This window comes from Columba livia, chromosome 7 (assembly GCF_036013475.1).
Source record: "Columba livia isolate bColLiv1 breed racing homer chromosome 7, bColLiv1.pat.W.v2, whole genome shotgun sequence".
Lineage (NCBI taxonomy): Eukaryota > Metazoa > Chordata > Aves > Columbiformes > Columbidae > Columba > Columba livia.
In genome coordinates, this window is record NC_088608.1 from 12,512,495 (window position 1) to 12,540,480 (window position 27,986).

The 27,986-nt window shown below is 44.4% G+C and overlaps 1 protein-coding gene and 1 non-coding gene across 43 annotated transcripts in view; one reads left to right on the plus strand and one right to left on the minus strand.

Annotated features, from left to right (window-relative positions):
* CLASP1 (cytoplasmic linker associated protein 1) overlaps positions 1-27,986 on the plus strand; it is a 171,653-nt gene that overhangs the window by 33,896 nt on the left and 109,771 nt on the right. For 40 of the 42 annotated variants that reach the window (XM_065070537.1, XM_065070536.1, XM_065070538.1 and 37 more), the window contains exons 3-8: positions 13,415-13,493; positions 13,743-13,846; positions 14,316-14,407; positions 14,495-14,570; positions 15,901-15,998; positions 17,180-17,247. In XM_065070537.1, the coding sequence (XP_064926609.1) occupies positions 13,415-13,493; positions 13,743-13,846; positions 14,316-14,407; positions 14,495-14,570; positions 15,901-15,998; positions 17,180-17,247 (517 nt within the window). Of the gene's footprint in view, positions 1-13,414; positions 13,494-13,742; positions 13,847-14,315; positions 14,408-14,494; positions 14,571-15,900; positions 15,999-17,179; positions 17,248-22,574; positions 23,433-27,986 lie in introns of those variants that run through there. The other 2 variants (XM_065070574.1, XM_065070575.1) reach the window with 2 other exon arrangements.
* LOC135580020 (U4atac minor spliceosomal RNA) lies at positions 12,186-12,302 on the minus strand. Its single transcript, XR_010474034.1, has one exon. It is a non-coding gene; the product is annotated as a U4atac minor spliceosomal RNA (small nuclear RNA).

Consider the following 27,986-nt stretch of genomic DNA (forward strand, 5'->3'; position numbering starts at 1 on the left):
GACATGAAAGCTCTTGAAAAACACTGGATTATATTTCCTGTCTTGCCAGGGTGCAGGATAGTGTCATTAGCCTGAAGGAGGAAAAAGATGATGGGCAAGAAGAGTAGTAACTGTAGCTGGATTCTCTTCCTCATCAGTTAGTGATGTTTATTTTGTGGAAGATTTAGCAACTGATGTGCTTGACTTTTCTCCCAATGTCTGTGCTGAAGAAAAAGTGACCGCTTAACCTCTAACCTGCACCACTAGCGGTATTATCAGGAAAGCATGTTATGTTTCTTGGTGTTATCCTTGGTCATCGCCATATCTTAGCTCCTCTTTCTCTAACTGATGTTTTCTCCTCTGACATAGTAACTATCTGTGAAAATCTACTGTTCTTCTAGAATAGTCTCTGTGCACTAGACTGCAAAAGACTTGCTGGCAGCGATCCCTCCTCCTTGCTGAACAAAGCTGCCATTGGCACGGACTGATAGAGGGATAGTAATTGGAGCTTATTGCTGTGACTTTGCACTTTTGATTTTTATCAGGTCATGTCAAGTTAAACAAAACTTGCTAGATAAATAAACCAAAAAACCAATGTAATTTCTTTGCTGAAAAGAATATACTAATTCCTCCTATGGCTGGCAGTATTTGAGTTTGACATACAAGGCTGCCGATCTTGCTGTGTGATTCACGTCTCAGATTCTTTACACCTGCATGAAACCCTGATGGGGTTTCAGGATTGTCATGGATCAGGTCATGTAGCTGGAGTCTTTGGGGGCTACAAGTTGTTGCCTGCTTGTACTATTGTATTTAGAGAGGAATTAAAAAAATAAAATTAGTTCTGCTGTTTCACAGCCAAGTCTTATTGGTGGTGATGCAGAAGCTTATTAATTCATGAATTGATAAGCCTATGTCTAACTAGAATGTATAAAACTATTTCAAGTTTTAATGAATACTTAAAGTCAATGACAGCTGAATACCTGTATGTTAGGAATAGAGTAAAACAAAATGCATTGTAGAAATATGACCAACCTGATCTAATTTTGAGCAGTGGGGTGGGGATGGTGTTGAACCTAGTTGGCCTTTGGAGACCCCATCTAGCTCGATTTTATTGGTGAGCCCTATTAGGCTAGAGGTTGGAGGACTATTCTGTCTTTTAACTCCATATAGATGTGCAGCAGGGCTGGATGGGATGGGAGGAAACAACCTGGCATCCTTTTCACGTCAGGTGAAGTGTCCCACTGTCATGTCCAGCTTTGTGTCTGCCTTCTTTCAGAATTCTCAAGACATCAGATTTTGGTTCTGGGAGTTCTCAGAATGACTGTGCTTTCCCTTCTGTGTAAAAGAAGTTGCTTAATAATAATGGAGCACTTTAGTTTGAAATAGTTGCCTTCAAGTCAAGTAACGACTTCTGAAGTTAAAAAAGGAGGAAGGCTTGTGTAACTTCCAACCCGTATGAACAGAAAGAGATGAGATGGTGTAGAATGAAGAGGTTTCAAAGATGTGAAGGGCACATTTTTAGGCATCACTGGGTGCTGCTGGTTTCAGTTTAAGCGTTAAGCGGGCACCTCATTTGTGCTTTCAAATATTCCATGAAGCCTCCCTTGCAGTCTTGGAGGGAAAAAAAAAAAGGCATCTTTGAACCTGCCCATGATGACAGGAGACACCTGAGTCTTTGCCTTGGCAAATTACAAATATTTATAGATTTCTTAACAAAAGAACCAAACCATCATAAACCTGAACTTCTTGATTTTTCACTAGAGGGAACAATTTGGAAAAAACTGGCTAACTGTTGTTCCCTTCCTTTTAGGAGGTGATATATAACTTGCATCCAGCAGGTCACATTTATTCTTCTTCAAAGTTGCTTTTCAGTGTTGCTTCAGGTTTCTGCAATGTTGAGGTGAAGAAAAAACAAAACCAAACCCAGCCAACAAAACCTCCCTCCCTGAAGCCTGGCACACTCTCTTTTACGAAGCTATACTCAGATTCTTAAGTTTTTGCATTTTTTTTAGTGTGTGCTATTAACTGCTTGCATAAATGTATGCAAGCAGTTCAGCAGAAGGTTAGAAGGTTATTTTAATAAATATCCAGTGAGAACAGAACTCTTTGAGAAAATAACAGAATTACAAAAGTCATCCAGTCTTCTAAAATCATGAACAAAGTGGTTATTTAAACACTTGATTCAGCTTACCCTTTGAAAATAATGATGGGAGTTGTGAAGGAGAGGAGAACATGGTGAAAACATTGTGAAAGGCGAGCAGAGGTACCTGCTTCATCGGGCTGTGCTTTCCCAGGATGTCACCTTTTGTGTGCCCTGCGCTGAACTGGGTGGCTTCTGGTATTACATCAGAGGAACAGAAGCTATTAGTGTATTTCAGTTTCTTCAGAGTTACTTCTATTTAAGATAATTAAGAGCTGATGATTTAGTTGAACACTTAATTCCTTTCTTGTATTAATCCACAAGAAGGCTCTAATGTGAGGGATGCTTGTTTGTGTAGCTACAGTCCTAGACCATTGGTAAGAATTATTTGCCTGACTTGTTTAAATGGGCTTTTAGAGTTGGATATAGAAGCCACAATATATGTGGTTTGTGCCTATAATTTTCCACTTATTTTCCACTTGTGCTATCAGCTGCTCAGATGGCTTGTTTGTTGTTTGATTTTATTTTGTGTCCTCCTCCATAAAGTGTCTCACTGGTGTAACAGCTCTGGAGCCAGGAGTGCTTCAGCCCCAGAGCAGACACGGCATAGACACTGAGCTGAGCCTCACCGGTGCCAGCCCACCCTCATGTCTTGGGTTGGATCTTGAAGCAGCCATTGCCAGGCTGCCCACCCAGGTGCCTGTGGCTTCCAAGGATGCCAGTTGTGTGAGGTTTTTTATAGCAGTGGGTTTCCAACAGGACTACAGTGTCCAGGATAACTATTTCCAGGCAGATTTTGTTGAACAGCTCTCTCATGGTGTCGACTGTCACCCATTTCAGACCTGGAATATCAGGTGGGTGGGATGCTGTGGAGTGTTATATGTATGCAACTGACTTTCCAAACAGCTTGCTAGAAAAGCCACAAATATGCAGCTGAACTGCAGTGCATAGTGCTTGGTGCACGTGTTCTGCTCTGGAGCAGTTCTGCAGACACCTGCAGCCTCCAAGTACCAGAGGCAAGAAACCCACCTTTGCCTGTGATTCTGAGTCTCAGACCCTACTTGTGGATAGGTAGCTTACCTGAGACTGCAAAACCATTTTGGGTTTCTGACCATGTGCCGTGAATGTGGCCCAAGGGTGTGCCCTAATTTAGATGCATTGTGCTTCACTATGCTGTCATATAATTAAGTATCTGTTGGAAACAACTAAAAAGGCGTCTGTTTTCAGTCCGAGGGAAGAAAACAGATGTTTTATTCTCTTGTGAGAGCTCAGTAAAGTGATGCTTCAGCTGTTGCTCCAGATCTCAATGATGACAGCCAAAAAGGCAAAGGGACAGGCGCATAGGTCAAAAGGAGTTGAGGAAAGGAACGTATTTCAGAAGGAGAAGGATGTTTATTTCCTGTGTGTGAAGTGGCATGTGGGGAGCATGTGGAAAGCATTGCCCTCAAAGTTAGAATTCTGATTGCTGTTTCCTAGACCTGATAGATCAAATTCATAGAATCGTTCCGGTTGGAAGAGACCCTCAGGATCATCAAGTCCAACCATAACCTAACCTAACTCTAGCACTGAACCATGTCTCTAAGAACCTCGTCTAAATGCCTTTTAAACCCCCCCCAGGGGTGGTGACTCCACCACTTCCCTGGGCAGCCTGTTCCAATGCCTGACAACCCTTTCTGTGAAGAAATTTTTCCTAATATCCAATCTAAACCTCCCCTGGTGCAAATTGAGGCTGTTTCCTTTTGTCCTGTCACTTGCTACTTGTGAGAAGAGACCAACCCCCTCCATGCTACAACCTCCTTTCAGGTAGTTGTAGACAGTGATAAGGTCTCCCCTCAGCCTCCTGTTCTCCAGGCTGAACAGCCCCAGTTCCCTCAGCTGCTCCTTGTGGGACTTGTGCTCCAGACCCCTCACCAACTTTGTCACCTCCTCTGAACTCTTCTTGGAAGAGATCTACTTGCCAGAAGTTAAAAGATACTAAAAATACCTGAGTTGGTCGAGGCCAGTGCTGAGAGCTGGATGTCAGAGAGCTGTAGCTGCGAGAGGTCTGCCTGGGTTACAGACTGTTTGGGGCTCTGAGCCGGCTGGAGCTGCTGAGCCAGAAGCTGTGTATAGAAGAGGTCTGCAGGATGCTAGGCCTGGGCCAGTTGTCCAGTGTCCCTGGTCCCTCACAGGATGACTCAATGGCTCAGAGAGTGCACGCTGACAGCAGCCCAGTGCACATGGGTACTGGGACATACCTGCTGGTGGAAGGTCTGGTTCTACATGCATAGACACACTTGGGTGAGCAGGACAGGACTGGGACTGTCCCCTTCTTTATATTGGTGGCATTTGGTTTTCTGGGGGCCTGGTTTCAGCTGGAGTCACTGGTATAGCACTGACAGTAAACCTCTGGAAGCTTTTAAGTTGACATGCATTGAAAACCAGCATTTAACTGTATTAGGGAGACTAAGGGAGAGAATGATAAAAGAAGCAGCTGATACTGTCAACAGCTTAAACCAGTAGCACTCAGTCTTCACTGATCTGTTGTGACAGTACTGAATAGTTAAGCTGTGAGAAGCATCACATTTGCTGTATGGACTGTCCTAGATCTTGTGGGTGCTGGGTCAGATCTAGCTTGGGTGTGTGCACCTCTCACTGGTGTAGAAGAGACTGGGAAGTATTGTCACCCAAAGCTCTAAGGGTCATCCTCTGGGCTTCCTGGAATGGGACAGAAAGGTGTCTGAAATGCACTGTCTCCTCTCCAAGGCTCATCTGTGAAGGAAGACCTCATGCTGTACTGCTGAGGACTCCCCTTGAGGGCAGTGCTTCCCAATACCACACGGGTCACCGCAGCTTCACCAGCCCTAAGGGGATGGGAGCAGAAGGCATAGGTCCAGCAGAGAATGGCAGCACGTGTGAGAGATCCTCTATACTTGACAATGATGCTGCTTAGTCCCAGAGGTTGGTTTCCTTGTGCTTCTCAACACATTTGGCCTTTTCCTTCATGTATCAGGGTGCTACTTGATTCTGAAATATTTTGAAAATCTGAATTTTAGTTTTGTCACACAGAGTTTTGAAATCATCTCGTCTTGTGATGCTGGGCACTCTGGAGGAGCTGTCTCTGAAATATGAAGAGCATTTGTGGGGCCTATTGTATGTAAAACTGACCAGAAGATCTGCAGGATATGCTGCAAGAGCATGCCTGTTTTGTGTGGGGTTTTTGTGTGTGTGTGTGTGTGTGTTTTTGTTTTATTGTTGTTGTTTTGTGTGTGTGTTTTTTTTTTCTTCTTCCCATGGAAAGCTTTGCTTGGATTCTTTTGGTTGAGCTGCTGTGTTTGCAGTTGGGTCAGCCAGCTCTGTCCTTGCCTCACCCTATGGCTTGTGTCTGCCTGCATCCAGAAGTGATTTTCTTTGGATGCAAATTTATATTGTCTTATGGTTGCAGGTATGAAGAATATAAGCTTCTTTATTTAACTTTGGTTAAATGTGTCACCTTTTCTTCCAACTGCACACTCCAGCATATCACTTAGTGTTGTTCTTTCTAAACAGCCAACCTTTTGGACTCTTTGAGAGCTATGAAATCAGCTGCTTATTTACTTGGCTGGTAAAGCACTATAGTACTAGCAGCACTTTCCAGCCGTTCTTAGCAATGGAAAGTGAAGAAAGGACTCCTCGGGCAGAAGCTGAGGGGGAATTCCAGTAGGGACTTTGTAATTACCAGATCTGGAGTTTTGGCAGAATGTGGAAGCTGTTGTCTTTGTGTTAGGAGGTTATTAAAGGCTTTCCATGTGGCCAGCTGGTCAGTGTGTCAGCTCTTACCATCTCCTCTGAGTGAAGAGATGTCAGTGGGCTGAAGGGGCAGCTTTGCAGGAATAGGATTCCTGCTGTGGTGGTGCCTCCCTCCATGGAGAAAACATTCCCTCCTGCCACCTGTGGCCCCTTTCTCTACCCAGAACCCATCCTTCACTTACTTGGACTATTGCCTTTCTTGCTGCAGCTAACAATGGCATCTTGGACCTTTCTTCTGCTTTTCTCAGAGGAGTTCTTCATTGTCATGCTATTAGACTGTTTGGATGATGTCTGGAGACACTTCTCAGGGGTGCAGGAGTGTGTGATAGATGCTGAGCAGGCGGTCTGTGCAGGGCTGGGAGCTGCTATGGAAGCTTCAGATCTTAGGGTGGTTCCACAGATTTGCAAAGGCTGTGGCTGCTGTAAGTGCTGTTACAGTTTGAACTAGCAAGAGATGTCAGCATCTAGGAACTGCCCTCTAGTCACGTCAGCTTCTGTCAGCTCCTCACCATGATGGCTGTTTGGCCTCCCTGGGAGATCCCCAGCTTTTTTTTTTTTTCCCCTCCGCAGCTAGTGGGTCTTGGCTGTGTTGTCACCTGTTTGGTGCCCTTCTCATGAGACTATCCATGTGGCCTGTCATCACTGCTTCGCAGGATTGCTGCTTGTTGTAGAAACTTGCATTGCATGGTTTAATCTGGAAATGCAGATGACCAGTAGCTTCCACACTTCTGAACAAGGAGAGTAGCTGAATATTTGAGCATCCTCACAATACTCACTACTCTTCTTGAGCCCTAAAGGAGCAGAGAATGGGTGATGGTCTGCTAGATTGTTTGCCTTGGTTTTTTTCCAGATGCTGTCTAAACCCACAGAAGCACTTCTGTTTGAATTTTAGAATGTGCTGAGCGCTTTGTATTGCTGTAGGTATTAGAGATGGAGTCTAGCTCAGTGCTTCAGTGCTGGGAGCTTTGAGGTGCACCAGCTAATATGGTTCTGCCTGAAGGCGGATTACCAATGTTATTTCTTTCTCCCTGCACAGTAGCAGGCTTCTGTCTGTAATGGAGGGGAAAGCACTCTTATTAGGTAAATTAGCCTGGTTTATTAATAAGGCACATAGCTACACTAGCAATTTACTAGTTGCCATGATAAAGGCTTTCCATTTTCCCATGAAAAACAAAGCAGGGCATTGAAATGTGTTGGTGTTTTTTTTTGTTTTGTTGTGTTTGTTGTTGTTGTGTTTTTTTTAATTTCCCTGACATTCTTGTTGCTTCTCTGCAAGAGAGATCCTAGCATTTGTTGTGTGATGCTTCATTTTGCCTTGAGCTCCTGAGATGCAACTTGGCGTCAGGATGTGGTGGGGCTGATCCCCAGCTGACACACAGGCACGATCTCCTTGGTGCTCACAGAGCTACAGCTGTTTTTCCTCACTGGCTGAGGACCTGGCTGCAAGTGTAAGTGCTCAGGTGGGGGCAGTGGGAATGTACAGAGTAGTGGCAGTGTTTGTGGCTAACATATTTAACTGCTTCATGGTGAGGAAGCAAAAGCAATAGCAGTTGGTAGTGTAGGTGTTTTGTTTTGATGTTGTTTTATGTGAAGATACTATACATTGAGCACTGCTGTGCAGGTATCCATACCTGTAAGGTGCTGCCAAAACAGGATTGCCTTCCCAAAAGAGTTCTTGATGCTGAAAGTGAGATTTAAATTGAGACTTCATCTTCAGCATCTCCTGATGTATTACTATGAGTGCTGCTTCCCTGGAGACTGAGCACAGACTGTAGTTCGTGTCAGTAGTGGTTTACCTGCTCTGCTGGCTGGAGCTTCGACCTTGCTCAGGCTTAGAAAAACCACCTGTGCTCCACAGCAGTGACTCTGCAACTTGTGATTCGCTCCATGTCCTTTGGACAGAGCCCAGTGGTTATGTGCGGCTCCTTCTCATCAAGGTTATGTGCAACCACTCAAGGACTAACGCAGAATTTGTGCAAAAGAGGGTGAATTTGTTATTCGTGGGAATTCACCTCTTCAGTTCCACTGAGCAGAGGCAGGGAGCAGTGTGGCTGGGGGTTGACTCACTCCAGCTCCTTCACCTAGGACATCCATGTCAGCTTTCCTGGAAGAGATGTCCACATTTCAGAATGATCATGTTCTTGTAAGCATTCCCCCCATTTTTCTTTTCAGAATTTCTGTGGTGAAGTTCTTGCTCTGTGGTGCATTTCCTTGAATTGCTTTGAGTTTCTCATGTGTCTCTAGCTATTACCTCAAGAGGCAACTGGATTATTTTTGTTTGTTTGTTTGTTTTTTATTGGATCCATAAAGTAATTATTGGGATTTTTTTACTTTTGCGTAAGAAAGGTGATCTTGTGTCCTCACAATAGTTGTAAAAATACATCCTCGTAGTGATGGTTTCTGACAACTTTTTCTTAATACCTCTTAGTGTTTTAAATGACCTTAGTTCTTCTGGGATTGATTTTACTCTAGAGCAATGCATTATTGAGTTGCTCATCTGTTTCCAGGTTTGTAAATGAAGGAAAACTTTCAGTAAGCATGTTTTTGCTCATTTTACAAGTCCTGCTGGTTTCATTGTGTTTTGGTTCAGCTGCTTCCATTAGTCCAGCAGTGAGGCTTGTGACAGAATGGATGGTATCTCATGGCTTTAGAGAAAGAACCCTGGGCTAATGATTTTAGATCTTCCCCTGTTCATTTGGGCTCCTGTTGCAGTCTTGCTTGCTGGTGTTGGTTTTACAAGCTGTGTCATACAGAACGGCACATACAACATGTGTCTGTACTAGGATCATTGGGCTGGGGCGATGGACTTGTGTTGCCAGTGCAGATGTGATCCTGCCTTGGAATATGAAATGTGAACTGCTGGAGTGGCAGAAGAAGATGACTCCTCCAGGGTGAATGTGGTTATACTTGTGTGCAGGTGGAATGCAGCACTCAGTATTTCCTAAGCTAATTTAATGTTTGCCTGTCTGCCAGGAGTTTTATTATTGCTGTGGTCACCCAGAATATGTACCTGACTTCAAAACTAAATTTGCAAATGTCAGCTAACTTAAGCTCTAGCTTGGTCTTGGGTGCCCCGTTCAGTTATGGTGGATATTTCATGTCTTGTGTCAGTCAGTGATGTAGGACATTGGTGCTTGTCTCGGACTTCTTAACGTGTCATCTGAAGGGTTTTCCTTTTCACAAAAATATTAAGTTTAAAGTATGCGAGTGCTTCTCTGTGTCATTGTTTATGAATCTAAAAGGTTATCTAAGCAAGTATTCAAAAAACCTGGTTGAATTATCTTAGTCTTTTTTGCACTTCGAGATTTAGAAGCTTGTCTTTCTCTGCTTTCTCTTCCTCCTCCAAGGAAGACCTCACAGACAGACTCCAAACTGAAACAGCTGAAAGGTGCCACCAAGGTGTTGGAGTTGAGGAAACTGAACATGAAGCAAGCTGGTGACGTGTCTGGGATAGAAGCCGTATCTCTAGCATTCCCAGCTGGGTCCCAGGCTGCACTGTGTGGAGGGTCCTGCGGGAAGCCGGCTCACGGGGACGTGCTGCCTGGCCCTTGGCCGGTTCGCTGCAAGGGACACGGGACACACGTTTGCGCAGCAGCCACCACGGCAGCCGTGTGCACATCTCTGCTGCGTGTGGCACGGTGCAGTGCGGAGGACAGGGCTTGTCTCTTGTCAACCGTGGTCCAGAGCTGCGGTGTTGGAGCCGGCTGTTGTGGTAGCCCCAGGCTGGGATTCACTCTGGTCACTTTGTGCTGGATCAGCTGCTGCTGGATCGTGCAGTTTCCTTTCTTGGCCTTTTATGGGAGTGCATGTAGGTGTGTCTTGTTTTAAGCTGTGTTGGATGCATCCGTTTGTCTGCCATGCTTGGTGAGTGTTTGCTGTTTGAGCAGATGATGATAGGCTGTCTGTTCTCTCATACGTGCAGCTGCCTGAAGGCCTTTCAACACCACCCAGCTATTAGAGGACAGATACCTGGAGTTTTTTGAAGTAAGCTTTTTATGAACTCTTAAAAATAACAAGTTTTCTGTATTGGGAAAGGCCATGTTGCATCCTAGGAACTAACAAGAGCCTTATTTATTTGGAATGATGGTGCCTTGGGACCTGGCAGCTAGAGGGTGGCAGAGGGGCTCACTGACAGCTCTTGGTGCCTGCAGGCAGTACTCTGAGACGTTACAAAGCTGCAGCAGATGCCACTGAGCTGAATACTGGATGGCATAAATTGCTTTATTGACTGTCTTGAGGAACCTCCTGAGTCAAATAAGCGAATAATCTGAGCTGCAGACCCAGGGCTGTGCCACTATGTGTTTCTGCAGTGGGTTTGAAAGACCTGAGATCTCCCATTTGGGCACCTGTATGAAGTAGGGGGCTAAAAGCAGCAGCTGCTGACGTGGTATTTTCTTGTTTGAGGGCTGGGGTCCTCTGTGCTACTGGAGATATTGGTGAGTTGAGTCCTACCTTGCTTGGAGCGTGAGACAAGACCTGTGCTGATGTAAAAACCTGGAATAGCTCTGTAGTCATCAGCACTGGAATTTCGGAATTCCATGGAATTTCGGATGGAGACCTGTCCTGCCTGTGCCTCAGCAGGGGGTGGTGCCCCCTGGCTGACTTCCCCAGGGAGGGCTGTGCTGCAGGATCCCAGCAACAGGGGAGTTGCTGTCATGTCCCATCACTGCCCTGGCCCTGTGTGACAGTCTCCCCGCTCCTCGGGTCCCCCTGCTCATCAGTGTGTGTTAATTCAGACAGAGCTTGAGTTGCTGCTTCAGTGGAAAACTGGAGTGGGCTCTTCAGTGCAGTCAATCCATTGCAGCAAGGGCTGGAATTCGATTCATTCTACATTTGATGATCATGCCCTGGGTTTTCTGTTTCTCTACAAGGGATCTGTTGGATCGCAATCCACACCCAATTTCAGTTTTCCACCTCTGACCTTCAGCAGTTTCAGAGGCAGGTGGCACATCATGGTTGATAAAGGAATCCAGCATGGAAGGGAGTAACACTTGGTTATTTCCTCAATAGCTGTTCTAGCCACCACTGTAATCATCGTGCTAATTAGCTCTCCATTTCTGTAAGCACAACAGCAAAAATTCTTGGGAGGCTTCACTCATCCTCCCTGTCTGATCCTGGGGGCGAACTGCAGGGTAACTGCCTGTGTTTGCACTGTGCATGTGTTCCTTTTAGTGTCTGAGTGGTGAGTCCCCCTGCTCTTTCTGGCTTGCAGGCAGTTTGAAGAAGAGATGGATGCCTTCCTCTCCTGGGATCAGATTTATCCCCAAGGCACAGCTCTGTAATTGCAGGCACCACACTTGTCTGTGCAAGATGCTGCTGGGTTATGGCTGATCAGACAGCTGTGAATGATGACCAGCAGTCATGGTCCCACGGACGTTTCTTAAAAGCATCTCTTGGGTAATGAGGTTCTGAAGCCCGTCCTCTTGCTGGGGCTCTGCTGCTGTACCCCAGCTCTGGGAGCTGAGGATCTGACAGACACGGGGGCAATGAGAGGGTTTAAGGCAGCTGTCTGAGCACTTGCCAATGGTAGATTAAATCTGGTGTGCAAGATGGATGTGCAAACTAATCACTATAAAAGCACGAGGAAGATGCTCCTTTAACATATGAATAGATTCTAGATCTTGTTGGCATGCTGCAGATGATGTCGAAAGATCTGTTACCGGGATGGGAGAAAACTGCAAGAGCTGTTTGGAGACAGTGAAGTTTTACGTTGGGAGAAGTTAGGATGCAGGTGCTTGTATTAGAAGTTTCTTTTTTAGGAGACTAGATGTGCAGTAGGCTGTTTCCTCTGCACGCTGTTCGTAGCTCCCAGCTATATGGCTGAATTTGGAGTGAATCCATACGACACGCTGAGGGGAAGGAAGCTCGGGTTGTGCACTGACCACTGGTGCGCAAAGCAGCCATGGCCACTGCGGCAGGAGGGTTCAAAGAGGCTGGTTGAGCGCTGCAACGTCAGGGTTCTGGCGTGGGCAGTAGCGTGACAGACACTGGTGATGCTGTCAATCAACACAAGTCAGCCAGTGTGTTTCTTGTCACGCTTGTGTTCGATAGGAACGCCGCTGGTTCGCAGCGAGTATGCCAGGTCAAGAACCACACAGTGATGGGGGTGTGGGGGGGAAGCGGGGCCGCAGGACTGGTGGCAGCGGCTGATGCTGCCGTGCCGGGCAGAGAGTTAGCTGTCCCGACCCAACCAGCAGCTCAGTCGCCGTGGCTACCAGCCTGGACTCGTTCCCGTTGGTTTGTGTCAGTCGGGGAGCGGCCGTTGTTGTACACGCGCCGGGCACACGCCGCGGTGCGAGGTTCCAAAAATTGCGCCACGCACGGAGCGGGCGCTGGTGTGTTGCTTTAGGCGTTAGCAGGGCTGCCCTCACCACGCGTTCATTGAGCAGCCGCGCAACCCCAAGATAAGGACGGTTAAGGGAGAGCTGCGGCGCGCCCCCGCTAGGGGAAAGCTAACCGCGCCCTCGGTGCGGGCGAGGGGCGGGGATCCGCCGGGCCCGCTCCCCCGCTGCCCGGCTCGGGGGCGCGCTGCGCCCGGCTGCGGCACGGAGAGCGGTGTTTCTGTCTCACCTCTGGCCCCGGTTTAAGCCTTTTTGTCGACTGTGGCGGCGCTACCCAGAGTGCTCTGCGCCAGCCCGGTGGTAATTTGCATAGGGGGCTGGCCAACCGCGCCGGGCGGCGGCGCTGACGGAGTGCGCCCCCTGCTGGCCGTCCCGTGCACACGCGTATGTACAGATGTGTGTATGTACAGGGGCTGCGCTGTGACAGCCATGGTGGCACCGCCTCGGAAGCCGGGCTGTCTCTAACACTTCCAGGGGTTGCTGACTTCAGCGCCTCGCTAAAAACATACGGAGCGCTGTCTCATACCAAACTATCGTGATCTACAGGGTCTTGCCAAGTGTCTGTTATACAAGCTATGCAATATATTCAGTAGATGATGTAATTTTCTTTTTTTTGGTACTGTCATTAAATTGAGTTAATCAGAGGGTTTTTTCCAATCCGCAGCCTGTCCTGAAGCTTCTCTCAGAGTGCCTTCCCCTAGATTTTAGTTATGTCATAAAAGTGTTTGGTTTAATTTTTGTAAGTGAATAGTTAAGCAGCTTTTAGTGCACACTGCTTTATAATTATGAATGTAATAATTGCAATCAATTAATAGAAATGTTAGTTACATCAAATACTGAAATTGTTATGCACATGGAATGTATTGTGTACATTGCACATATATGTATGAATTTAGCATTGGGCGGTAATTATGGTTGTTGGCTCTGTCAAATCCTTGGTAGTGAATTTTGGCTTGCAAATGTCACAGGGGGAAATAATTTGGGGGCTTTTCACTTTGGAAACTGCTTGGCTTGTCTGTCAGATGCTGCTCAAGGAGGAGTGGAGTGTACCTGTGCAACCTGTTACCTACGTGAGCAGCACCGTGGGGTGGGTGGGTGGGGTGAGGCCCTTCTCCTACCTCTCGGGTGCATTGGCCAAGGTGGTGGAGGGCTGTGTGCTAAAATGCCGTCTGTCCTGTGCTTGCAGGTGGTTCTCCTGGGGATTGACATCCTTTCTGCACTGGTGTCCCGCTTGCAAGATCGCTTCAAGGCTCAGATTGGCACAGGTAAGGGGTCTGTGTGTGAGGGGTGGATGTTGCCGTTGCTCTAGTGGGACCCCTTCAGGCTGCCGTACACAAAGCCTCTTGACTTTGTGCACAAAACCTTCCTTCTCCCCTGGAGAACACTTGGGAGGCTCTTGGTGGTTTTAGGCTCTGCTGAAAGGCAGGAGGGCTCGTCCCTCCACGGGGCGGGGGAGGAGCAGAAGGGCTGTGTGACTTCTGAAGGATTTGGATGTTTCTGTTTCCTTTTTTCAGTGCTGCCAAGTTTACTTGATAGGCTGGGAGACTCTAAGGACTCGGTGAGGGAGCAGGATCAGACCTTGCTGCTAAAAATCATGGAACAAGCTGCTAACCCTCAGGTATGCTTGGCAGCCCTTTTCAGTGTGAGTGAGTGGCAGCTTAAAAAGGAGAACTTTTTCTTCTAGAAGGTTTTATCCTGTGGCTCTGTTGGAAATGGCTTAATCTCCCTATGCCTTGTTATGAGATATTTGCTTCAACTGAGAATGCTGGTGCGTGTCAGGATACACACGGATGGGAGTGCGAGTGTCGGTGGGTTTCCCAGGGTGGGATGGGTGGATGTCAGACTAGTTATTCTGGGTCTTTGCACTTGCTTTGTGTAAGTAGAAGTATTGTTTTAGCTAGTGGGGAGTTACTGCGTGAAGGCAGCACAGAACAAAGAATTAGTCAGATCTAAAAATGTCTTCCTGCTTCTTGCTACTTATACATAAGCTCCGGAGATGTTATGATGTATGTCTGCTGGAGGAAAGAATCTGTCTCTTCCCCTACCTCCTTTTTTTCCTGTCTCACCTTCTTCTTTCTCTTCCACAGTATGTGTGGGACAGGATGCTTGGAGGATTCAAACACAAGAATTTCCGGACGAGAGAAGGGATTTGCCTCTGCCTTATTGCAACACTCAATGCGTAAGTCAGAAGCTCCTGCAGACCTGTGTTACGTACACAAGCCTGCTCTGTGATTCACACTGGTACTCTCTTGTTCTTTATTCCCAGATCTGGAGCTCAGAGTTTAACACTGAGTAAGATAGTGCCACATATATGTAACTTACTTGGAGATCCAAACAGCCAGGTAAGCTTTTGCTGTGAGTCGCGTCTAAGGGTTGTGCTGACTGCCTTGTTGGTAAGCAAGGCTCTGCGTTCTGGCTGCTAAATTAGCTAATTGTGCTGCTGTTGGTGAGCTCTGAACAATACTGCTCATGAAGAGCCCTTGGCTGGTTTTGAAGAAATACGATTTGAAGTATGTCTAAACCAGCATTTCAAATACTCTGAGAGTTCAACAGAACATAAAGTGTGCAGGTGAGGTGAACAGAGCAGGAAACCTTCCTGCCTGAGAGCCCGAATGCAGGGGAGGCTGCAGGGATCCCTCTGGGCTCCCTCAGCATCCTTCTGCCTTCAGAGAAGAGCTGCAGCTGCGGTGGGAAGCCTTCTCCTGGATGCTGGGACAGTGCCGCCCTCTCTTGGTGAGACATGGTGGGGAATCACGGATCCAGGTCAAGTGCAGGGCTTATCTGTGTTTTTGTTACTGCCCTTCTCAGAGTGAGTGGTTTTTAGTTTTTGTTTGTTTGTTTTTGAGTAATGCAGTTTAAGAGTTTCTGTAACTCTGTGAGCATCTGGCATGAAAACTGTGTTTAAACTATGATTATGGTTTTTGACTCCCACCTATAGGCGACCATTCTGACTGTGCCCACAAAATATCTTGTGTCTAGTTGTGACGCGTGTGGGTGCTTGGGCAGCTGCTATTCCACGAGCAGCAGGAGTACAGGGCTCCATAGGTATTTCTGTAGGCAGAGCAGGTAGTTTACTTTCTCTGCCTGCTGTGTCTGGAGGGGAGGGGATTCAGTACAGAAAAGTGACACTTTAATCAGGTTTGTGGCTCTTCTGCTGGGAGGAGGGAAGGATGTGCTCAGCAATTTCTTGCAAATCAGTTCGGAAAACGTGCGAAATTCATGGTGGCTCAGGTGACTGATTATTCCTTCTTCCCTCCGTATTTTGGTATCAACACAGAAACATAAGTTTGTAAGATGGCATTAAAAATCAGTTTGTTTTATAACATTCTAGCAATATAAGGTCTATTTGTGTCTGTTTCATTTCTTTTTTGATCTGTTAAATATATGTGGTGCACACAGTGTGTGGAGCTTGGCAAAGGTAGCTGAGCTCCCTGTATGTGTCCCTACATACGAAACCTTTCATCTTACGTCTTGATTGCTTTTCTGGTTAATTAGACCTGCTGATACTGCTAGTACCTGAAATGCAGGAATGGAAGCTCCTTCGTGAACTCTATGGTGATGTGTACAGCTGTTGTTGCTGAGAAGTATGCAAATTTCTTTCTCTGAGGTAGAACAGGGCTTTATTTATTTAAATTATAAAGAGGATTGATTTCTCTCATATCTGACATTCAGGTTCGAGATGCAGCAATAAACAGCCTTGTGGAAATTTACAGACATGTTGGTGAACGTGTAAGGGCTGATCTCAGTAAAAAAGGATTACCCCAATCTCGGTAAGTTGGGAGTGACCTTATCTCTTCATTATTTTTGGTCTGCTTTTTATTCCCTTCCTTCTTGTAGAAGACTTCAGGAGCTGCATGATTGAACGTTTTCCTGAGATTAGGGTTTGGTTTTTCTTCATCCTACAAACACTCAGGTTTCTCTTGCTGTGAATCCTATACCTTTGCCCAAATATGCCACAGTATCTTTGAAAAAAACAATAAAATATGACAGATTTGTAGTTAACTGATTTAAGATTTATGTAGTGTTTTTCCCTGTATATTCTGCATGTGTAGTGAGGACACTTAAGAGTAGCCTGTGTTTATGCAACTTGGAAGGCTGTCATAGACAAAAACTGAAACAAAACAAAAACCAAACCAAAACCACACAAAAAAACACACGGCAAAGCAAAACAAAAACCCTGAAACACAAACAAAAAACAAAACACACACACAAAAAACACAAACAAAACCAAACAAACCCCGAAAATAACTATGGTCAATAGCATTAATTCCAAGGCTTTAGTAAAAACAAACAAACAAACCCAAACCAAAACCAACCCACACTGAAAGCAAAGCCACGTCCCTCTGCTTCTGCCATTCCAGGTGCGCTAAGAACGCTGCTCTGCATCTTGCTGCACCTCCAGTGTGCAGGATGGAGCAGGTTTTTTCAGAGGTGGGGTGCACATGGGGGAGCACACTCTTGCCTCTTGTTCTCCAGTGAAAACATCTGCTGCCACAATGGGGCTTAAAGTGAAAAAAACTCCGGGAAGGAATAATGAGATGTGATAAGGATCTTCTAGTCCAGCGGGCCTGTGACATGAATGGGAAGAAGCGTCAGGCCTGAAGACAAAAGTTGCGTGAAGGTGTTTTTTGTGGTGTTTCTGCCAAAAAATAAGATGGGTGAAGTAGTAACGAACTGGAAATGCACCTACAGTTGGACGTCACATCTTCAGTAGTGTAGTATTTCCAGTTCTGTCTCTTACACCTCTGTAGTATCAGTTGTTTCTCAGTTCTTCCTATCAGCTGTTGCATGTTGTGGTTTTTTAAATTTTAAAATAATTTCCCTCCACACTGACATTTTTGACAGTGTTCCCAATGACCTGAGCGAAGCAAAGTTTGTCCTGTAACAAATTAGAAGATTCTTAAAGATTGAATTCTACTGTTCATTGTGTATTTCTTTAAATTTCAAACAGGTTGAATGTAATTTTTACAAAATTCGATGAGGTCCAAAAATCTGGAAACATGATCCAGAGTTCAGGTGGTGAGTAGAAGTACTTGCATTCTCTTTTTGGTGTTTTTAGCAAATTTTGATTGGTGAGGCGTTCAAATGAACACAGAGCGAGCACAGCATTCTGTTAAGGAAAACAAGTATGGGTGATTGTTCAGAAATATATGCATTGGTTTTGCAGGAAATAAAACTGATGTTTAGTTAGTTTGCTCTGCCTTCCTAGTAGTATCAGAAGGAGAATGAAATGTAAGCTTCAAGAACAGAAGGTGGTGTTAGAGCTGTCCTTCTTTTCCTCTTGGCTTTCATTAGTGAAATACATCTTCTCTTAAGTGTGTGCTGCTTTGTTTAAATTGTTCATAAGGTAAATTAAATAGTAATTTAAGAGAAGTCTTTTCAGTTTAATGCTCTAAATAGCACAGAAAGTGTAAATATTAATGTAGTACTGTTCATTTGGAACTCATTGTTTAGGGATTGCATTTTGCAGTTCCTAAGTTTGTGTGCTTTGTATGTTTATGACTGATAACCAAAGACCCTTATCAGAGCCTTAATTCTGTCTGTCTTGTCTGACACTAGTATGTTGCTTACTTTAAAAACAGGTGTGTATTACTGCTTTTCTTACAGATAAGCTTATGAGCTAGGAAGTATTTTTAGTAAGTATCACTCATTTTTTAGGAATAGATTTTCGAGAGAATTCTTGGTGAGGGAATTGATCTTTCTGCCAACAGCCGAGTAGGGCAGAGATGAAGAACAGGGCTTCAGTGCTGCGGGTTTCTGTCAAGCTCACACCCTCTGTAGGGCCAAGGGCGTGGGGGGTGATGTGCCCCATCTCTCCCACCATCCTCTGAGAAGCCAAGAGAGCAGAGAGGTCTCTGCTTTTGAAATTGGAAAAATCTTTTTCACCTCTAGGCACCATTCTTCAGGCCATAGCTATTTAAAAATTGAGTAAACTTAATCCCTGCAGGAAATAATAAAATTGACCTATTTGAAAATTCTGCAGTTATTTTAGATTATTGAGAAATGTGATGTGATTCTTTTGTACATCTGGGAATGCAGGTTCCTCTGTGATGGAATGGGTTAAAATTATGATTTTTGCATAATGTGGGAAAATATTGGCTGTATAGGTAGATGAGGCAAAAAAGTGCGGTTAAGAAACACCGTCCTTGTACATGTTTTAGAAGAAGGGGAAGTAAATATTCAATCACTTAGCAAATATCTTCAGGTTTACAATCTCTAGGTGTGTATTCTGAAATCCCAACTCAAACTGAAACAAGCTTGCTGCTGTTCCAGCTTCTTTGCTTTCTATTTGCCTAACGTACAATTTGTTTTTTTAGTAGTAGAATAGAATGGACTTGCAAAAAAGGAAAAGTTAATTTGATGCAGCATTCTACAATGTAGTTTGCTGTTGTCTGGAGTTTGAGGCGGCGAGACTTGTGCTCTGTGGTGACATGTATTGCTACATGGTCTTCTAAATAAATGCTGTGATGGGATGATGACTGTAGGTGGCATTTCTGTTGGGTTTCTTCTCTAGGGGCAAGGAGAAAGAATTTGGAGCTTAATATGCCCCTAGCTAAATTTAAGTTTACAGAGGGTTTTTCTAATCCAAGTGAAGGTTATCTTGGTAGAAAATCAGGTATGTTGTGATGGATTAGAAGAGTATTTAGTATGAAATGGGTGAGATATGTGTAAGAATAAACTTTAGTGAGGAGCAAGAAACTGGAGTTAATTTATTTGCAATGCAAGTTTTAGCTGTGCAATCACTTTAACATCGATGCATCCCAGAACAGCACCAGAGGCATCAGTTGCTGATACCTGTGACTTTTAAAAGGCGATTCTGGTCTCTAGACTGAACATCCTAGCACATGCTGTGGTGTGATTCAAGGCTGCTGGCAACATGGAAAACATCCAAGACAGCAGGGTGGGACAATAGGGATAAGTTCTTCCGGGCTGACAGTTCTTAGTGCCATCTCTTTCCAAGAAGGCAAAATATCTATTTTAAAACTGCCAAGGAAGGATCCTATTGGAAACATTTTCTATTTTTTCCCTCATAAGTGCAAGTAAAGCATCTATGTATATTAAATCTGTTAATTTTAGGCTTCATTTAGAATTATTTTAATACCCCTTCCTCTGTCACTGTTTTGATAAATTTAAAGATTTGCTGTTCATGCACATACAGTGCCTGAGACCTTACACACCCCATCTCATGACCCTGATTCCATCGCCAGGCTCTTTGTGCTTCCAGGCACAAGAACTCCTGTATTCCTCTGGTTAACCCCATCTGCTGGTGTCCCGCTGTCATGGTGCAATCCCTACAGTGTCTGTGTGTTGGCATTGCTTCTCCATTGTGTTGCCTATGCGGGCACTGAGACCCAAAAGCAGCCTGGAGCAAAGGGAATTGGGGAGAATGGAGGACTGTTAAGGGGTTCAAGAGCAAAGCATGAAGAGGGTGGGATCTCCCACCACTCTGACAGGACCTTTTCATCTTCCTTACCAATAAAAATCTGCAGTTGCATGAGTTAATTTTAAAGTAGTCCTCACTCGTGAAGCTAATAGTGAGAATATTAGTTATAATATCTTTTTTCGTGTGTTTGAGGGGAGGGTTCAGTTTCCCCACAGTGCTATAGGTTGATTTGTTCTTCCTTGCCCTCCATGCACAGCACAGATGCAGCAGACACGCTCCCTGTTTCTAATGTGTCAACAGCTCTCTGCAGCTTCAGATTATATATTTGAGGTTGTGTAAGCCCGTGGAGGAGGCTTATCTTCACCCGTGGTCACAAGTTTATTATGGCCTAAAGACAAGCTAAGTTTGTCAGGTTTCTTCTGTCCCTGACACCTCCTGCAGCTTTGGAACAAAGGTGACAATCTCAGCAGCTGTCAAAATCACCAGGAAAGATGATGATAAATATTGCACATCCAAAAGATTTGCCTTTCTCAGGAAGTAGTTATTTTGCTCTTGTTAATTCTTTGAGTCTGGCAGAGTATGGTATTGATTATGAGGATACCTACCTGTTATCGGTAGTACCACTCACTTATTTTTTATTGTAATGCCGGTACGTGTGTGAACACACCACTAACGCTTTAACCTTCACGTTATGTTACATGACCTGGATTAAATGACTTCAGGCAATACGAAGGAGTTATGCTCTGTCTTAAAAGCTCCCTTTAGTCTCTCTCTATAGCTGGCATGCACTATTTCTAGCTCTGCGCAGGCTGCATCAGTGTCCCAGAGGTTTTGGGGAGGCAGACTGGAGTCTGTATGCCCTGCCCTCGTCAGTGTAAAACAGCACTGCAGAGGGAGCAGCATCAGCTCCCTCCTTTCTGCCCTGAGCTGCTCCCATGTTGGGTGTGTGCCGACTAAAAAGTGACAGGTTTCATCCCTTAGGAAGGGCTTTTTTTGTTGTTTAGGGTTAACACATGCCTCTGGAATAGAAGGGTTAACTGAAGCTATATCACAGCTTCCGGCTCATGAGAAAAGATCAAGCCTAACTTTTTTTTTATGTGTTTTTACGGGTGAATCCGGTGAATCGGTACTTCTGGGTATTTCAGGTGACTAACCAAGAGCAAGCTGTTGGCTACAGTGTCACTTGTCACTGAGCCCTGGCCCAAGAGTACTAGAGCTGTGCTAATTACAATATGGCTTGAAGGTGGTTGTCAGACCTGAGTTATTGCAGAACGTAGTGGTACTGGGCAGGCAGGAAAGCAACTGCAGCCTCTGAAATGGTTAAATATGGGAAAAGAACTGATCAAAGAATGATGAGTAAAACTGGTTTCTTAGCTCTGAGACTACTGGTTGGGTTGAGTTTCCTTTAGCAGGTCACTGAAGATGCAAATAGAAAGCAACTGTAGCAGCATATTTTTTTAATATATATCAGGAGTAATTTGGAGATTGTCAAATATTCTGTGAACTGTAAAATATTCCTTAATTAATGCTTCCCAGGGCATAAATAAAGAGAAAACTCTTCAGTCTATAAAAAAATGTGGTTAAGATAATAGGGCATTTTCTGATCCCATGAATAAATCAAATGAAACAACTATAATCAAAATGTGAATTTTAAGTCTATGAAAAGAATTCATATGTTCTATATTATCTTTGTATACCATGGTCCATTAGTGCTTCTTTATCTTGAATGGCTTGAATTTTTTGGGGGCTAGATTTTGTTTGTATCATTTAGTAATACAAGAACTAAATGCATAGTGGGGTGGGGGAGGTTTGCATGGTAATCTGAGGTGTTTCATTAAGTCAGAGGGAGGTTTTGGCATGCTCAAGTATGCTGCTTGTTGCTAGGCTACCAGCAGCCCTTATAGCTAGAATATGAAGTTAAAATCCACATCGGATTTCTCGATGATTCTCAGTGCATCTCTGTTTTGTTGTTTGGTATATAATTAGTCAGCCTCTTGAAGCAAAAAATTATAGTTTTTCCTCCTTTGGGCTTTCAGCAAGCTAATTATTTTTTGTGTAACTGCTTTTGCTAATTATGCGGATGCCTTATTCCCCGGGGACAAATACATTTTCAGCATGAAAGAACCAATAATTGCCAGCTAGTGAGCTGCTGTGTTCATGTGGCATTGTGTGACAGTCTTTAGTCGGATGTGATACAGAGAGAGGCTATTGGATATAAACAGAGACTCCAAGAAGTCCATGCTGCATGGGTGTCCTTGGTATTATGTCTGGAAGGACCTGAACATAAAGTGTACAGTTTTTCCATGGATTTGAATTGACTTTGGGTCAGACTTGGACACCAGAAGACTTTATAATCAAGCTTCAGAACAGATTAAGAGTGAAATAAGTGATCTTCAGAGAGATATGGGCTGATAGGAAATGATGACCCAAACCCAAGCTATTAGTAATCAAAATGCATATTCTTTTTTTCTTTTTCCCTTGATTATTGCGGTATAATGTGGTGTTCTTTGATGTAAACCCTCCTTTTTTCACGTGAGTTGCAGAGTGTGTGGGAGACGCCGCTTCAGTGGTGCATGCAGGGGTGCTGCGGTGGTGTGCCCACGTGGTACCTGGGGGTGGCGAGGGGACTGAACTTTGTTGTCTACAATGAATTTCAACTTTGCTCACGAGGGCAAGATTGAGGGATAGAGGAGGTGGCAGTGGTCTTGGGCTGCAAAGAAATCAAAGCAGGAGATCTTAAAGCCAGAAGCTGGGAGCTGAGATCTTTCCCTCACGGACACTTGCACAGAGTAAGGGGAGGGGAGGATGCAATTTCAGTAGTTGCCTGTGTGAGTTAGTCTTCTAAGAATAAGCAGGTTAATTAAAACAATGCTTAAATAGCAGATGTGATAATTCCAGTAACTGGAAGCCTGTGAAGGAAGAGCAATGTTGCTCTTGAGAACTTCTGTAGTTGGGGTACTGCTTGAAGTAAATATGCTTTTTATTGAATGGGTTCTGTTATGATGATGATGACACCTTGGAGGCAATTAGATGGAAACTAGAACTATTCTAGATTCCTGTGTTTTGCTGGTGATAAAGCAGAGTCACTGAAATGCTATTTTGATGTTTATTATAAGGAGGAAAAATCACCCCCATTTGCCAAGCATTGGTGTGTGTCTGTGGGTAGGATGTTGTTTGTTTGTCAACACACATATCCAAGCACCAGAATTACAGATGGGAAGGAGGGGCGACTGTCAGTGATAACACAGAGAGATTTTGAACCAACGAACGCTGCGCTGTGCTTTTCTGCATTTGTACCTCCTTGCGCAATTTTACTTCGTTTAGGGCTTGTTCTCTGTGAATGCTGTTTTCAGGTTGAAGTAGAAAATTCCTTTCATTGACCCAGCATTCCTGTGGCATTAAAAAGCAAGGTCCTGCATGGGGGCTGAGAGAGCAGTAGCATCTGATATTTGAATGAGTACTATTAACTGATAGTGCATCCCTGGGGAAGGTATAGATGGACGAGCTCTGCTCCCTTTCTATTACATATCTTTGTAAATAAGCTTATTACTGCCTCCTGGGTTTTAAACTCTCCAGTTCAGAAGGGAGGGATGCGAGCAAGCAGGCGCAGGAGGACACATGGTGCTGAGCAGAATGCCGAGCAGGCTTTTATTTTGGAGGAGAGGTGGCAATTGCCTGCGAGGTCACAGCGCGGAGAAGTCGCTCGGGAGGGTGGAGAGTTTGCTGTGGTGAAGTTGCCGAGAGCCATGTACTGTGCGTGCTGCGGGGCTGCTCGAACCCAGCATCTCCCCAGCGCCGCTGGTAATGACCGCGGGGAAAGGTGGGTGCTAATGAATGTGCCACAGGGATGGATGGGTTTATTTATTAGCATCTTAATATTTGCCTGTTAAATTTCTTCTTAATGGTGTAAAGAGACTGAAGCAATCCTGCAGTAAAAGGGGAACTTATAAAAAATAGCATGTAAACATCTCTAGACTGGTGGCATCAAGCTCAGTTAAAGCTACTATAAAATATGATAAATATCTGTTTGGGATAAAGAGACAGGAGATATATATATATATATATGGGAATAGAACAGGTTGTGAGAGGTGAAGGACAGGTGCATTTTCAGACACCCTTCCTGGTCTGTGATGGTTTTGAGTGATCACCGAGGCTTCCATTTCTGAACTGCTTCCTCTTGCAGCATCAGCTGGGAAGATTATTTAAGTTGGTTATAAGTACTTTTGAATTAATGTTGAATCACAGTTCCAAGAATGCACCAAATGGAGACGTCACTGGCTCTTCTGCGTTTTTGTGTTTTAACTGTCTTTCTGTACCAGAAAGGGTATCTGTGGAAGTCGGAGGGGCTGAACGGGAGTAGCTGATGTGGAAAGGCAGAGGAACTCTGCATGTATTTACCTGTGAAGCATGAATTTACAGGATAGAAGCATGTATTGCATTTATTTTTGGTAGACCAGAAGCCTGTGCTTTTTGTCTCGGCTTTCAGAGGAAATGATTTCTGTTTAGCGATCTTTGCAAAAGATGCATCTGTTCCTTTTTCCTTCCCCCTCTTATCTCCATTCCATGTACCTGTTGTCCTGTTGAAATCCTTATTACATTGTGGATGTAGCAGACTAAATTTAGGAAGTCTGAGATTATTGATATCTGAGTTGTATAGACCTTGGTTTTGTATTTACTGTCTCAAGATGAGAGTGAATGTGCAGCTCTTTTTGTGATGGATTAGAAGGTAGAAAACTGGGCAAACTGTATGTTCTGGAATTAATTCTACATGTGAACAATACACGCCATTTTCACAGGCATTTCAGGGGCTTGGATCCTTTTGGAGTATTATGGTTTCACAATGCCTTTCCAAGGCAGTTATTACATGTATTTTCAGAGGAGGCAGAGGATGCGTGTGTGTGGTGTTGTGAACTGTCAACAAATGTCTCCTAGTTTCAGGAACAAAACACCAAAGCCTGTTTATAATGGTTCTCCTTCTCATCCCAAACTACATCACCTGGACAGTGTCACCATCTACAGCTGAGAGAACTTTTCAGTCTGGCTCTTCTTGTCCAGGTCAAAAGAGGAGTTGGGAATAATATTATATTTTTCCAAAATTGGAATTGTGTTGAATAATTAAGGTACTTAACTGCTTATTAAAGAAAACAAGCATGTATTTATTGTTCATGGAGCATGATAATTTCATCATGCTGGGAACTTCTCAGCTTTGAAAGATCAGCTGGTGGAATGAAGAGCCTGGGGCCATAGTCCAGCTGGTTTTATCTGCTGGGAAATGTCTGACCTCCGGGTCACCACTGGTGGTCTGAACTGTGGTAGTAGCAAATGTCAGAAGAAAAATAAGTGTGTGAGTTAGTGCTATTGTGTCTTGTGGATTGCATCCAAAGTACCTTGACTGTAGGACTCCCTTGCAAAGGAGAGTAGACCAGAGTTGCTTTGGTTGTGTGTGTATCATCACTTCTCTAACCCTTGATGTGGGGTTGACAGAAACGGTCTTTTGGTAAAACTTTGGTGTAACCAAGCAGAACCACTTCAGCACTGCATTTCATGGCATTTCCAACAGACGTGCATAAAATGTAGGCTAGAAGAGTGAGCAGCTGAATGATGAAATTATGCTGTTTAATGTGGAACTCATGAGCAAAAAGATTATCATGCACAATTCTGTTAGCACTGTTGGAGGTTAAATGCGTGAATATCCTGCACATCTGGAGATGGGCTGCTTTACACAGCGCCTGTTCTCTTCTTCAGTTTTGGTAGAAGTAGCATGTGGATCTGAGAGGCCTCAGTGGTTGTCTTAGAGAACACATGAAACTTGGAACATGTTGCAAGGATGAATTTACAGTCCAGTAACATGAGTTAGAAAAGATCCTACACCTTTCCCATGGAAACTGCAGTAACATCTGGTATAGCTGCAGAGACACTCACACTTCAGTAACGCTTAGTATCTGCCATGGTCTTTTCCTCCAGTTTCTTCATGTCTTGCTGTGTCAGGTTGGTTCCATCTGTAAAACAAAGCCTCAGATCTGCCGTGGTCATAGTCCTTAGAATTTCTGGACCAGTTTCCTGGTATCTTCTGTGCTGCTTTGCCCAGCTGTCTCTCCTTCATAGATCTTTCGTGAGAACGAGTGTAGGGGTCAAGGCTGGAGCAATATTAACTCCAGTGACATTTTCACAGGAAAGGATTGACTCTAAATCTCGTGTTTTTCATCTGTTACCTTTGTCATTTATTATACACAGCATCTTCCAGGGGCAAATTTATCAATGGGATGATTCATACACAAGTGTGTGCACACACATTGGTCATTGTGAATGGAGCAGTGATTTTTAAGTCAGCCCTTTAATTCTCAACAGTTCTCTGAGAGATGGAAGTACAAATACTCAAATATCCTATGGGAAGGCTGGCATGCTAAGGGCAACTTGGTGTAAGAAGTATCCCATAGTTCTATGTTCTGCAGATTTGTGAGGCTTATTTGGGTTGTGTTTGTTTATGTATTTCACATGCTGTCTTTAGTGCTTGTTGGGGAAGCACAGCAAAGTACTTCACTGAGCACATGAGACGGTATCACATGCTTTCTGCTGCTATGGGAAGAATTACATGAGTGTTCTTGATGTAGGAAACTCTGCCTGGGGCTCACAAACAGTTCAGTCTCCACAAAAAACGGCAGAGGGGTGATTGTGTTCCTTTCCCCCTTTTTGTGTGTTGGCTAGGTCCTGGGTTCTGGAGAACAGTGTCTTGATACTTGTTGTAGGCAAATGCTCTGGGCTGTTTTATATAGAATCACTGCCCCAGTTAGAATTCAATTGCTGTCTTTAATCAGCAGCCTCAGCAATGGCCAAAGGCTGCTTGGGGGAGAGGTGAATTTTTTTGCACCTCTTGTGGGACACTTTGAATTCCTGTGCTGCTGCTCTCATTTATTTGATGAAATTTGTTTTCAGGCTGAGCCTGTAGCAAGTGAATGAGTTCAGCTGCAGTAATAGCAGCCTTTGAGGACGGCAGTCACCCTAAGGTAATCAGTGAACTATAGGATAAGCTTTTAGGGGCAAGAAGAGTACATGAAATGTGTGTTTCTCCTGCTGGTGATGAAGAGCATCCCTGCCTTTACACAACAGTGTATGTATGGCATACCCACAGTAGCTGCAGCTTCCATAACCATGAGATTTTCTTCAAATATTAGACTGAAGAGCACCTGGTTGATTTCTAAAGAACCTAAGAGCAAATGCTTGCAGGCTCGGAGGTCTTCTCACATCTAGTCACTTTTCATATTCAAATCATTGACCGTATCTTCTCACCAGCTGGATGAGATGAGACTACCAAGTACATTTCTGAGAAAGACATACTAATACAGATGGTGTATCCAGTTTTAACATACAGTGGTAGAACAATAACTGCAGTTACAGCCATGTGAATCGGGGGCATGAAAAGGTCCTTTTTTCTAAACACAGGGGTGGACAAGTGCTGATTTGTTACTCCAGTGGGAAGTACAGTTCATGCATTGTCCGTACTTGGCCCTGGTCTGGCCAAGTTGCCTTCCTCCTTCATTCATTTTGGCTGAAGTATTTTGTTTGCAACATAAATATAGTGATGTGAAATAGAGCAAAACCAAACTATAATATGTAAAAGCATCCTATTTTTGTAGCATTAAGGCAGCAAACACTGCATAATGACTGGGTTTCTTCTGCCCTGCTGCTCTGTCAAAGGAATCCTTTTGTTGCATTGTGAGGCAGTTTGGATCAGTCTTGTTTATTCCCTGAAGCCCAAAATTGCAGACAGCCCTGAATAATCCTGGCTTGGTTTACACCCTACGTGTAGCCTGAAGGGAGCTCGCTGCAGCCAAACCTTCATGAGGAAAACTGCTAATGGCTGTGTCTTTGCAGTTGACCTTCAGAGTCAAGCCAGGTGAATTTTAGTACAAACAGTGCACTATAGAGGTACATATACCTTTTATTCACTGTACAGTGTCACCGGAACTGCTTTTCTCAAGAGTGGCAAAACCTATAGCAACTGCAGTTCCAGACCTGCTCCTTTTCCTGTGGCAGACCTGGCCCAGCATCCTTCAGAGCTCCTCAGGGCACCACGGAAGTCCTTTAGATGCTTGACATGGAAGTTTCTGGTACTAGATGCAGATGCCAATGTCTAATGAATATGAAACGTATGTGGACTTTGTTGGAGACAGGGATGGATACTGGTTTGACAGAGTTTTGGACGCTTATATGTAGAAGTAGGAAAGATAAATGTACACTTTTATTTTAGTCTAAATCTGTTCCCTTTGATGTTAATGGGATCTTTCTGGTGATTTCAATGGGAAATGAAAGGAGCACTTTGTAAACTGCTGCTTGACTATGTTGTAATAGCCTTGTTATGGGTGTTTTAGGCATA